The sequence below is a fragment of the Ambystoma mexicanum genome, chromosome 10 (assembly GCF_040938575.1).
Source record: "Ambystoma mexicanum isolate Mex_15411 chromosome 10, UKY_AmexF1_1, whole genome shotgun sequence".
Classification (NCBI taxonomy): Eukaryota; Metazoa; Chordata; class Amphibia; order Caudata; family Ambystomatidae; genus Ambystoma; species Ambystoma mexicanum.
Window position 1 is genome coordinate 65,036,325 of NC_090932.1, and position 13,504 is coordinate 65,049,828.

Below are 13,504 nucleotides of genomic sequence, written 5' to 3' on the forward strand. Positions count from 1 at the left end.
AGAGGACTATGTAGGTGCTCCTCTGAGAACCACCAGGTTAGCTGGTGGGCCTCCCAAATTATCGCCTGTAGCATTAGTCACACTCACGATTGGAGACAAGACAGCAAACCTTCCTGTCCTGGTTCAGGACAATGTCCATGCTAACATTCTGTTAGGTAATGATATAGTAGAGTTGGGGTTGATCTCGGATGGTCTTCCCATGACTGCTGCTGCAGTCACTAGGTCACAGGTGACACAGGGTCTGGCTGTGAGTCAAGTTCCCGAGCCAAAGTTGAGGCCTAAGGCAAGATGAAGGAAGAAGAAGAAGGCCACCTCAGTGCAGGCGGCTCCTTCTCTTCCTGCTGTTCCTACAGCGCCCATTGGGATCCATGCTCCGGACGGGCTGGGTCCAGTGGAAAACCCAAACTCAACTCCTGAGGGAGAAGAGACAGAAGACTCTCCTGTGGGAGAGGTTCTCAACCCGGAGGATCATCCCGTCCTTCAATGCTTGTTAGCTGAAGGGGGACCCTCCCGGGCGGACTTCTGTAAGGGACAGAGAGAGTGCCACTCTCTCGAGGGTCTGAGGAAACAGAACCTGTCCCAGGCGCAAGGAGAAGTGCCTAGGACATTCCGGATCTATTGGTAGGGTGAGCTCCTTGTTAGTGAGCCCACTAAGCCTGAACCTGGTGGCCTCAAGAGGTTGGTGGTATCCCAGGTTTACAGGCCCTTCCTGCTGCAGTTGGCACATGAGGTGCCCTTAACTGGTCATTTTGGGACCAAGAAGACTAAGCAGACGCTCCCTTCCCATTTCTACTGGCCACGGATGGGAGTAGAAGTGGAGTCCCACTGCAGGACTTGCCCAACTTGTCAGTTGTCTGGAGAGACTGGAGGCAGTCTCATTGCCCCACTCCAGCCACTGCCAGTGGTTGGCACACTGTTTGAGAGGGTGGGCATCGACATTGTCAGTCCCCTTGACCCTCCCACTTCAGGTGGGCATCGGTTCATCCTGGTTGATCATGTCACCAGGTACCCTGAGGCTATACCCCTTCGGACTGTTACTGCCAAGGTGGTTGCCAGGGCTCTCCTGGACATTTTCACCCGTGTTGGATACTCCAAGGAGGTTGTCTCTGACAGAGGATTCAACTTCATGTCTACTTACATGAAAACCATGTGGAAAGAGTGCGGGCTAACCTATAAATTCTCCACCTCTTACCACCCCAGACTAATGGTCTGCTTGAGAGGTTTAATAAAACTCTCAAGGGCATGTTAGGTGCTTTATGAAGAGCCCCTAAGGAGGAAATGGGATCTCCTCCTGCCATGCCTGCTGTTTGCTTACAGAGAGTTACCTCAAGAGGGTGTTGGTTTCAGCGCCTTTGAGTTACTCTTTGGACATTCTGTGAGGGGGCCCTTGCCTTGATCTGAGAAGGTTTGGAAGACACCCCTCCAGGTCCCGCCAAGCAAGTGGGGGACTATGGCCCTCATTACGAGTTTGGCGGTAGCCATGCCGCTATTGGCGGCACGGCTGCCGCCAAAATCGCGTTCGGGTCCTCAGAAGGAGCAATTAACGGGCAATTCCGAGTTCAGAAGGCTCAGTAATTCCTCCCTCCAAGGACCCAGACCCGGTCCTTCCCCATTCCCATTTCAGCCCCCATAGGGCTGAATGGGAGAGGGAGCAAACAACGGGCCATTACGAGTTGGCCCGTTGTTTGCTCCCTCTTCCCCTCACGGGACCCGGTAAGCATGCCTGGTTTTCCCAGGTGTGCTTACCGTGTCCTGCGAGGGGAACTTGTAATGAGGCAGTACGGGGTTGACGGCGCTGGCACCTTTTACGGCGCCGTTAACCCCGTACCGCCAGGGTCGTAATAAGGTACTATGTGTTAGGCCTCAGACGGAGGATGACACAGATGATGGGTCAGGCGACAGCAAATCTCAAGGCCAGCCAGGAACTGAATAAGTACTGGCATGACCTTAAAGCCTCGCAAGTGGATTGGACTCCGGGACAGGAAATCATTGTGATGGAGCCTACCAAGCCTAGAGATTTGGCAGACAAGTGGACTGGACCCTTCAGGATCATCTCCAAGATGGGCGAAGTCAATTATCTAGTTGACATGGGTGTCCCTGGGGTAGCCCCTCAGGTATTCCATGTTAACAGGCTCAAGCCTTTCCACAGGCGAGCAGAAGTCTCATGTCTCTTGCTAGAGCAAGAAGAGGATGAGAGTGAGCCCCTTCCTGATTTGCTGCATAGCAACCCTCAGGATGGCTCAGTGGAGGGAGTACATCTCTTTCCAGATCTGACAACAGAGCAGCAGAGGGCCTGCAGGGCTTTGCTCCGGCAGTATGCCTCTCTGTTTTCCCTGACACCAGGCCTTGCACCTTGGTGTAGGCACGAAATTGACACTGGTGACAGTGTGCCTGTCAAAAGCAGGTGCTACCGTATGTCAGATACAGTTAAGAACCACATCCAGGCTGAGGTCACCAAAATGTTGGATCTGGGTGTTATTGAACCCTCAACCAGTCCCTGGTCCAGTCCTGTGGTCCTTGTCCCCAAGGCAAGTTCCCATGCAGGTAACAAGGATTGGAGGTTCTGTGTTGACTACCGAGGAGTCAATGCCATCACCAAGACTGACGTGCAGCCATTGCCCAGGGCTGATGAGCTTGTGGACACCATAGGTGCTGCCAAATTTGTGAGCACCTTTTTGTGTGGCCTACTTAGACGGCATTGCCGTCTGCAGTTCCACCTGAGAAGCGCATTTGACACATCTGGATAAGGTGTTGCTAACCTCACTATCAAGGCCACCAAGTGCCAGATAGCTCAGGGGAAAGTCACATATCTTGGTCATGAGGTAGGAGGGGGTCATATCCAACCTCTCCCCAGTAAAGTACAGGATGTACAGAACCGGGAGACTCCCACTACTCAAACCCAGGTGAGAGCCTTTTTGGGCCTCACTGGGAACTATCACAGTTTCATGGCGGACTATGGAACCATAGCTGCACCACTGACAGCTCTGACTTTACCCAAACAGCCTAGGACGGTTAATTGGACTGAAGATTGTCAGAGGGCCTTTGATGGCTTGAGAGAAAGTCTGTGTAGGGCACCTGTGTTGTGTGCGCCCAACCACAGCAAACCCTTTATCGTCCAGGCTGATGCCTGCGACACTGGAATTGGAGGTGTCTTGTCCCAGTTAGATGACAAAGGGAGGGAACATCTGATCATCTTCATCAGTAGACAACTCAAGGGTAGAGAACTTAGGTGGGCTACTGTTTCAGTATAGTTTGGAAACTTAGGCATTTTAGGCCCTACCTTACAGGGTCTACCTTCAAGGTCCAAACAGACCATAAGCCCCTAAAGTGGCTTATGCAGATGAAGGGTGAACCTCAGTCTGGGGGGGGGCACTGTGATGCTGGAAATGCATTGGAGGGACAGGGCCGCCCTGTCCTTGTCCTGTAGTCCTTTTTCATTTGTGTCCTGTATTGTTTTCTGCCCAGGAGTCCATGTGGGACTCCTGGCAATGCAGCTCTTCCTGTTTTTGGTTTGGTGTACAGACCCATGGGATACCCTTATGGCACCCATGGATGGGGGTGTAACCCTGTACCCCTAGTGTATTTTTCGGCACCTGTGTGTGGCCCACAGAGCAGGGTATGGGCTGGTGGCAGCACCATGCTCAATTTGACAGGTGCTCTGGGTATCCTCCATTTTGGGATACCCAGGCCATGCCTGGGTATCCCAAAATGGAGGATACCCAGAAATTTTGAGGATATTTGGAGGATACCCAAAATTTTCCTATCAGGAATCAGTTGATTCCTGATAGGAAACAAGATGGCCCCTATGGCCTCTTGCTTTCTATTGGCTGTTACCTTGTTTTCCCAAAGCCCTGACTCTGTCCCTTCCCCCTGACTGGCTGTTGGGTGGAAGTTCCATATATGGTGTTGTTGTGAAGGCCAGCCCAGACTGACTGGAGCCTTCCCAGTGACTGTATGTTGTTGGTACACCGTGTGGGTGGGACCTGGGTGAATGGTGTGTGTGACCAATATGCACTTCTTGTTGTGGCTGGCTGGTTTCTGGTATAAGAGACAAAGACTGAGACAGCCCTGCCCGAAACTAGCATGAATGCAGTGTGTCGTCTTGAATGTCTGGGTACTTTTCCCAATACACATTCCTTGTTGTGAGTGTCAGAGGGAGGAGTATGGCCTGAATGCACTGTGTGCCCGATTGGCTGACTGACTGCATGAATGGCCTTCTGTATGATTGGCTGCTGAGTGTGACCCAGCAGTGTGGATGAGAGACAGAATAGTATATCTGGGACCTCTCACCACTGGAAATTGTTCAGAAGCTGAGTCAACACTTGAAGAGTAACTGGAACTGCTTATCCTCGACATCCAGCTTCAAGAAGAAGACCTGCTGCTGCATTTGCTTCGACCCGAAAGCTGCCGAGTTCGTCGAGGACTGATCCGAGAGAGGACCTGGCTAGGCGTCCTCTTCCCTTGCTCTGAGGGACCATCGAGCACCGTTAGACTTCGCCTAAGCTCCCTGGAAGTCAGATCCTCGAAAGGCTGCCGACCGGATACGGGGACCGCCGAGGAGAACGAAGTGAAGCACCCGGACATCGCCTCTGTCAAAGTCCATTGCTGTCGACCAGGGTTCGCAGGTTTGTGTAACCACTGGAGGCACGTCGAAGTTGTGTTGCCCAGACGCAAGGACCACTTGACGCCGTGCCGACGGTGACCGCAGCCGCACTCTCCTTTGCCTAAGACTTTCTGATTCACGGACGCGCTTGTCCGCACCGCAGCACGCCTTATCCTGCTGCAGAAGGCCAGGCCGTTGACGCGCCAGTGGGTTTCCCACCACCCACTGACCGTAGAGACGCTGGATGACTGGGCCACAGTTCTTCAAACTCTTTGCGGTCCTGAACTATCATCACCGAGGTGCCCCGCACGCCTCTTCCTTGCAGGACGGCAATGCTCCGTCGTCGACGAGCACCTCTAGGAACGAAGCTGTCACCTCATCGACGTCGTTCAACCCCGTTCTCGGTCAGACATTCGACGACCCGTGACTCCTGCCTTAAAGGGAGGGCACTCAAGAAGGGCCATCGATTCCCCGACACCGAACGCTACAACGCCAGGTACTTTGGGGTTGCAGAATTATTTAGAAGGAAATAAGACTGATAGAGCAATATATGGACTCGGCTTGTGATACATATTTATTTACAGGTTGCCCGGGTGGGGGAATCTCCACACAGAACTGTGTTTAATGGTAGAGGTCAGTATTCTGCCAATTGTTCTCACCAACTGCTTTCCCTCTGTCTATTGTGGGTTGCCTTTATTAAGTGAACTGTGTGACATTTAACCTGCACTTTAATGAGATCTAATAATAATTGTGGTACCCCTTTAGAACTGTAAACATTTACCATTGTTGATTTTCTGAGCACAAAGTGAGTTATTGTGATAGTGTACATAACCTTGAATATGAATTATATAAAGACTGTGTTTTAACTAATACAGTGTGTATACATTCCTTTGTGGGGGCTTGGGGACTACACTGTACTTTAGAACCAACCTGCATCACCTCCTGAGAAGCTAGACCTTGATTTCTCCACCACGTACCAATAATAGAGAATCTTGGCTGGGGTCCTCTGTGCCTCTCCTCTGCCATATAGAGAGTAGAAGAACAGACACCCCCCTCCAGTCTCTACAATAAGTGCCTGCAGTAATTTCACCTATCCTCATGAAAGTGCAATGGGGTTCCTAAATGGGGAATAACAAGCACCTTAAATAAAGAAGTGAATGACCATTATTGCATGCAGTAATCGTGATTGAGTGTGGCGGTAATAGGGTAGTACGCTTATAATGAGGGCCTACTCGTCCTTGCCAACAGGACATATCACATTTTCTCTTGGGAAACATCTCCTTTTGTGGATATAGTCCTGCATTAGGTTTCTTGCTGCCACTCTGGTGAAAGTTCCAGCACCGTCAGGTCTCGATTTTGGTATTCAGTACACTGACACAAGCATATTTTGGCGCATATTTTGTCATATTTTTCATATTGTGGGCATCATTACGATGTTGGCGGTGCAGTAAAAATGCGGCAGCAATTCAGTTACTTCCATTTTGTTTGCAGTAGCAAAATTACCACCTGATTTACCACTCTTCTGAATTCCGAGTTTGACCTTGAACTGGAGGATTTACCTGCACAATGCTGGAGATTAATACTGCATTGTAACGTGAAAAATCAGCAGATGAGCTGCTAAATCAGCCAAAATACTACCAAGGAGTCTTATTGGCTGCAAAAACAGAGACCACTGTGCCACCAGTCGTCATCACGTGGTTAAGCCACGGGAGCCGAGTGGGAGAACCTTGAATGAATTGCAAAATAGCAGAATTACCGCTGATTTATCACCAAACATCGATACGTAAATGATGCTTCCTCACGGATGTCATCCCTTATTCATGGATGTCAACCATCCAAAGTTATCATTGTGACGTCAAGGACACTTTGCCATCAGAGAATACACCGAGGGCTGTCTCAGCATGACTGCATTAACAATGAGAGCATTCCCTTTCAATCTGAATGCTGAGTCATGCCAACTGTGAGGTTGACATCAACTGTGAGGTTGACATCAACTGTGAGGTTCACGTCAATGCAGAGGGTCACATCAGCGGTAAGGTTGACATCAACAGTGAGGTTGACATCAACTGTGAGGTTCACATCAACTGTGAGATTGATGTCAACTGTGAGGCTCACATCAACTATGAGGTTGACATCAATTGTGAGGTTGACATCAGCTGTGAGGTTGACATCAACTTTGAGGTTGACATCAACAGTGAGGTACACCTCAAATGTGAGGTTCACATCAGCTGCGAGGTTCACATCAACTGTTTTTGTTCCCTTGAATCTCCGGATCAGTTATTTTAAGTGAAATGAACTGACGGGCATTTACTTTGACGTTTTCATTAGGATAACAGAGCAGCTCTAATAGTCAATGCCAATTGTCTGCCTTTACAGTTGACATGTTTTCACTGTAAACCAGCAATTAAGTAGATGTGTGATCTTTTATTCAGAATCACTTATCTTATATCCACTTAATGATTATCTTATATGGCTGCTAGTAGGCATGACATTAACTGTTTCCATCGATCTGTAATAGATTTTGGACTACATGCAATAACTTATATTAAGTTACCATTCATTTTTTTATTTATTTAGTCATGTCAGGAGTTTTTACCTGACATTCAATTGATAAATGTCATCCTTGATTCGCAATGTCATCATAGATTTGATGCAGTGTTCATTTCTTTCACTTAACAAAGGTTATCATACTTGATCTGTTGTCTTTATTCTAACCATTTCAGCACTCACACACTCAAACACTCTTGCACCAACTCAAATATTGAGACACACCAAAATCTTTCAGGTTCACACACCGGACTATTTCCTAGTGCAACATGCATAATGTATGGGAGTGAGGGGCCCCCATACCCTCTCGCGCCGTACACTCCTCAGTACAAGGCTTGGACCACATGCCTCCGGTAGTGGGGTTGGCCCTTGCCCTTATGTAAAGTTAACCACGGTTGACCGCTACATAGATGGGACTACTGAGTAGGACACGGGGCATCCATCTTTTGTGCCCCCTTTCGACTTCACCTTGGGTAAACAGGCCTCACTGTGATAGTACAGCAATGCTCAGCTCCCCTTCCACCGCAGCAGCCAAGGACAGACACACACACACACAAGGGGCGCAGGAAGCTGGCTGGCCCCCACCCTTGCACTCCCCCTGCGAAGGAAAGCTCTGCGCTCCCATTCTCACGCTGAAGCCGGAGAAAGTTGCAACAACCAATATGATACAGTTTTCTTCCTCTGAGATCACTGCTAGCATGAGAACCAGCATGTGAACCAGGATGAGCTAAGCACTTTGTGCTCGTTCGTCCCCATAAACGTGCAAGCCACCCACCCCCATTTAGAGCAATTTATTGCCATTCTGACCCTGCGCTCCCTGTAAGGTATTTCTTTCAAGTGCCAGACCCTCGCCTGTGCTGCGAAACCCACCCAACACACCCACTACTAACCTTAAGCACTTTGCCACAATATATGTTTTTACTTATACTAATAAGTCTAAAGCTTAGGAGATATGTAAAACACAGCTTGATTCTTTTTACATTCACAATAAAGGTCAAGGCCTCCAATTAAAACCACGAATGACCCAATTGTACTGACAATAATTACTATGTGTGACTTGTGTAGAAATATGAAAAGAAGCATAAAATGTTTAGATAATTTTGTATTTAGTGTTTTTCGAATGCAACATATTAGCTTAGGTAGTGACCACAGTGACCGGACCCTGACCTGCGTGGAGCACAAGATATTTGACGTCCGTCATCTCGTCAGCCACTCAGCCAACCAGAAGGAAGAGATGCCAGCAACACCTACAACACCACACCGCCTGGCCAATCGGGTCCATTTAGTATTATTTGTTAGTTACTTTAATTGATATATATATATATGAATAATGATGTAAATGGAAGGTAGGGTTTTTTGGGTTATTTCCTAGCTGGAGAAATAAACCATCCTTTGAACTCTTGCAGCCGGGTCTCAGTGCCTCCTTTTATTTTCTCTCACACGTAGTAAGCCGGGGAAAGGCACCTACAATACTATGGCATATATACTTGAATAGTGTTTTGGCGCAACACTCAGATTCCGAAACAGATTATGAAACACACACCAGAACACAAATTTAAGTTCTGGCACACACACCGGACATTCCTTGTGTCCACAAACTTGGCACACACACTGATGTTCATTGATTCTGGCATACACACGTGTAACAGTAACAGAACGTACTAGAACCAGCACACACATTTGTTATTTTGCTTCCTACAAACACTGCACACACACCAATGTTCCTTGATCCCAGCACATGCACTGGGTGTGTTTTTATGCATGGAATCACACTATTTCAAAGAGAACTCTTAAAAAAACTGTCGAGAGACAGATGATTATATCATTCATATTGTCCATCCCTCCCCCAACTCCATACCAGAGAACAAGATGAGTATGCCATTTACGGTGTCAATCCTAACCCCGCCTAAACACCACAACCACGAGAGACGCCACTCACTAAGACAACCCTATCAACCTTATCCTGGAACAATTGAAGAAGAGATGAACCTGCAAACTCAAGATGAACTGAATATGGTGTAACCAAAAGATGACAAGAACAAGTGACATCAATGCCAAGCTGATCCGTGTAGACGCAATAGACATGAAGCAGATATGCACTCACCATGAAGATACATGAACATTAGGTCAAATGTGCATTTAGACATGAAGAATGTTACCTGCATTCAATAGACACTAGAAACAAATCATAATCAATGTATACGCTGAAACAGAAGATGCATGAGAATACATATAAAGCTTGCTTAACATAGAGATGCAACTGTAAGGTGTGGCCATACTAGATAAAATGGACGACGAAACTACGTCAGAGTGAATGGAAAACCAGAAACCAGAAGATGCCTCAAAGCTGCATAGTGGCAACACGCCCCCTTCCAATGTTATTGCAGAAAAGGGAGGTTTGGATAGTTCTAAAGAAGAATAGAAGATTATTATTCCCAAGAGCAAGGCATATTTGTCTTAGATTAAGTAAAGAACAAAATAACCTTTGAATGTCAGGTGCCGGCTAATTAGAAGCTTAAAACTGTATGAAGGATAAAAACAATCTTGGCCCCCCCTGTTCATCACCTCCCCTGTGGCGCCAGATTCCTACTCACTTCACCCGGCATTCTCCCCTCATTTGTAATACGTAATCGTGGTGACCTCTGAAACTTTATTAACCTGCCATTGGTCAGCACACATAAGAAACACAATACATCCTGAACCTGTGGGAAGGGAGGCATTCACATGGCATTCGACAAATTAGGGGCTTTGCGGATATCTGCGAGATCACAATATTATTGCTTGTTGACTTTCAGGGACACCAAAACTCACCTTCTGATTGATTCCTTCACGGATCATCCCCTCGCCCCACATTCTTCTTCCCAGGCCCACCTACCAAGGGGCAATTTACAACTGCTGATCATACAGTGTTTGTGCCTCCTCGAACAAGTGTTAAATGTTTTCCTGTCCCAGTGAGTGCCCAGAGCCTGGCTTGCTGATCTTGTTGGCCTTTGCTGGCCCCCGTTCCCAGTGACTGATGCCTCCTGGGAACAGTTAGCTTGCATCATTCTTCCAACAGCCCGTTACCTCGGATCGCTTGTGCAACTTTACATTTGCCTGCCATGCAGGGCCTGCCAGTGTTAAACCCAAGTGATATACTTACCTGTGGTTCTCTTGCCCTCGTATTATGTTACCATATATATCTCACGCTCCTATTCCACACTCCTGAAGCCCCCTCATGTCCCCTCTTGAGCACCCCCACTTCCGATCTTGTCCCCAGACTTCTAAAGCTGCATGTGTGCCTTAAACACCTTTATTACAGTTGTCAATGATATCCTATCCCGTCTTGGGGTGCCCTGTCATTCTGGCAGTTGGTAGGTACGCCCCCCTTGACAGCGCTGAATCATCACCTTCACTGCAAAACCTAGGGTGTTGCCTATGTGCCCGTTCCATGCGCGATGCTTTCCTCCATGTGTGTTTCTCTGCCGGCACCTATCTTGTACTGTCTCTGCGTACCGTGCCACTCTTCTTTGCAGGTAAAAGGAGTCAGATGTGTAGTATCTGTCTCTTTTGCTCTGGATGCAATGTTGGGTCCAGGGCTCAGAGAGTGATGCAATGGAGTATTGATGTCTGTGTTCATGTCTCTGTGTTGCAAGCCTGTCAGTTAAGGCAGTTAGATCTAAGCCCGGTCCTCAGGCAACTGTAATGCGTACCCCTCTTTCCTACCTTGAGTCCTCACCCTGTTATCTTAGTCTGGAATAAAGCCTATATGTGACTAAAAACCTGCCTCAGAGCCTTACCTGATCCACCAGACTTCAATATATGGGCCTCATTATGAGTTTGGAGGTAGGCATTCCCCTAATAAGGGCATGGCTACCCCCAAACTCGGGTTTGGCTCCAGGTCCCGCAAAAGGGGACTTTCCGGGCCATTCTGACCTTGGAGGGCCCGGTAATTCCCATTTTCGCGGGACCCAGACCCGGTACGTCCTCATTCCCATTTGAGCCCCCATAGAGCTCAATGGGAATGGGGAGGATGGTAGCAGCGGTACCATTAATAACGGTACCGCTGCTACCATCCTGGTCTGCTCGCGGGAGCTGCTCTGCACGCCTGGTCTGACCAGGCATCCAGAGCAGTAACCGCGAGCAAACTCGGAATGTTGCGGTGAGGTAGCAACGGCGCCTGTAGCACTACTGGCGCCATTGTTGCCTTACCGCAACACTCCTAATGAGGCCCAGTGTACAGTAATCAAAACTAAAGTATTTTATTGTTTTTTGCAGTAGTCGAATAAGCATAGAATAGCCATTTTATAATACGCGTACACAATAAGGGAAGTAAATGTAGGTATGATGAATTTAGGTGTGCTTTTGTCAAATTTACAACTGAGAAGACAAAGGGCATCATTAGGAGTTAGGTGGTAAATAGGTGGTGATTCTACTGATTTACCACCAAACTCTTAATGAGGCCCTTTGCCTTCTCAGTCTTTAGTTTAGATGATTGTACATTGCTTTCAGGTTTGGGGTGTGAACCCTGTCCGTGAGAATAGTATGAGAAGAGGCTCTTGCTTACCTTGCAATTGCCAAACAGAACCTCTGTGGGTAGTCATAGCTGATCAGTTTCTAGGTGTTATTGGCAATAAGCCACAGTTTCCACTGCCAGGATTCTGACACTTGCATGTCCTTCCAGATATAAACGAGTGTGACCAATCAAACCACATGTGCCCGAACACATCTCGCTGCACAAACACAGATGGGTCCTATCGCTGCCAGTGCCTCGCTGGGTTTACCGGGCCGAACTGCTCAGGTAAGGAAGCCAAGATTAAGAACTTTAACATCATTTTTTCAACGGTAGCAGCTTGTTTTTCCAAAAAAGTAATGTAGTGACATTTTTCACTAAGGGCCTCATTACACGGACAGCGGTGGACCAAGGTGCTGGTAGCACCTTGGTCCATGCCGGTAAAATACAGGCACCGCCTTGGTGGAAAGGGGAGTTACCGCCCTATTCCAAGGTTGGTGGGGCGGTAATTCCCCCTTCCCCCATTGCCCTTCCCCATTTTTGCCCCATAGGGCATAATGGGAATGGGGAAGGGCCTAATTACGGCACCGCAAATTGCGGTACCGTAATTAGCTCACTGGTCCCTTTGCGGGTTGGTTTTTAACGCCTGCAAAAAGCAGGCGTTAAATTCTCCAACCCGCAAAGGGACCTCGCAGTAAGTAAAATACCGGTACCGGTAAACCCTTACCGCCTACCGTGTAATGAGGCCCTAAATCTAGTATATTTCAAGTTCTTTCTTTTGTATATTAGAATTTTGGTAGGAATCTGTTTCGTTCTCATTCGTTCTCATTTTTTTTTTTACCAGCACATCTTCTGCCAGAGCATATTCTGAGTATATGTTTCATAATTATAGGTTTGTTAACTCCGTGTGCTAAGTGCCTACTGTTGTCATCTGTGTTAACCTTCAGAGCACAACTTTTAATTCCGTCAATGCTGGTTTTGTAACACAAACAGCGTAATGGTGTTGTAAATGCAACTTGCATGCTGGGGACTGCCTACATGACCACTTACGTGCTGTGGGGTTCGCGGCGTGCAGTTTTACACATTCACGAGGAAGAGGAGGAGAGAAGGAAAGAGTAAAAGCGAGGTGAACTCCCTCTTAGTAGTTCCTTTTCCCCTCCATCTCATGAAAATGTAAAGGTCGCCTGTAAAATAAATGCTCTCTTGAGATGGAGGAGGCACACACGGTGGACACCATATGTTCTCTCCACGCCCAGTCTCTGCATCGTCATATTTGCCCAATAATCATTGCTTATCTCACCTGGAACGCTCTTCCACTTTCTCCTCGTTCCATCACTGTCCATGGTTCTTTAAAAACATACCTACTTCAACACCCTGAGTGATCGTCAACTGGATTTAACTGTTTACTCAACTTTATTGTACTGTGTTCAGTTTTAATGTTCAGCACTTTGGTTTAAGGCGCTCTATAAAAGACAAATAAAATACAAACAAATTCAAATAATTAACCAGCCTGTCCCACATGAAATCCCTCTCAACCTAGATTACGCCACCTGCCCCATTTTATTCCTTCATACACTGTGTCAGAAGCTGACTTCTCCAAGCCATTATATGAACAATTGATGTCTTTTGACCCCCAAACAACTCACTTCTGAGGTCCTGCATTGTAGCCCCTACAGCCTCGCTCCACAAGAGATATCTAATCATTCTGGAAGAGTCATTCTACTACTTCTTCTGCAGTAGGAGCTCTTTATCCGAGCAAAGCTCCTGAATTTCTGCATTAGTGGAAATAGGCCTGAGAATGAAAGCAAGACCCAGGTGCCTGTATCTGATCCCACTGCACACATTTTGCTTTCTGAAAATGT

At 47.6% G+C, this 13,504-nt stretch overlaps 1 protein-coding gene across 4 annotated transcripts in view; it reads left to right on the forward strand.

Moving 5' to 3' along the window:
- LOC138491152 (uncharacterized) overlaps positions 1–13,504 on the forward strand; it is a 648,478-nt gene that overhangs the window by 126,519 nt on the left and 508,455 nt on the right. For all 4 annotated transcript variants that reach the window (XM_069617509.1, XM_069617512.1, XM_069617510.1 and 1 more), the window contains one exon: positions 11,814–11,930. In XM_069617509.1, coding sequence (XP_069473610.1) covers positions 11,814–11,930 — 117 coding nt within the window. The remainder of the gene's footprint in view (positions 1–11,813; positions 11,931–13,504) is intronic.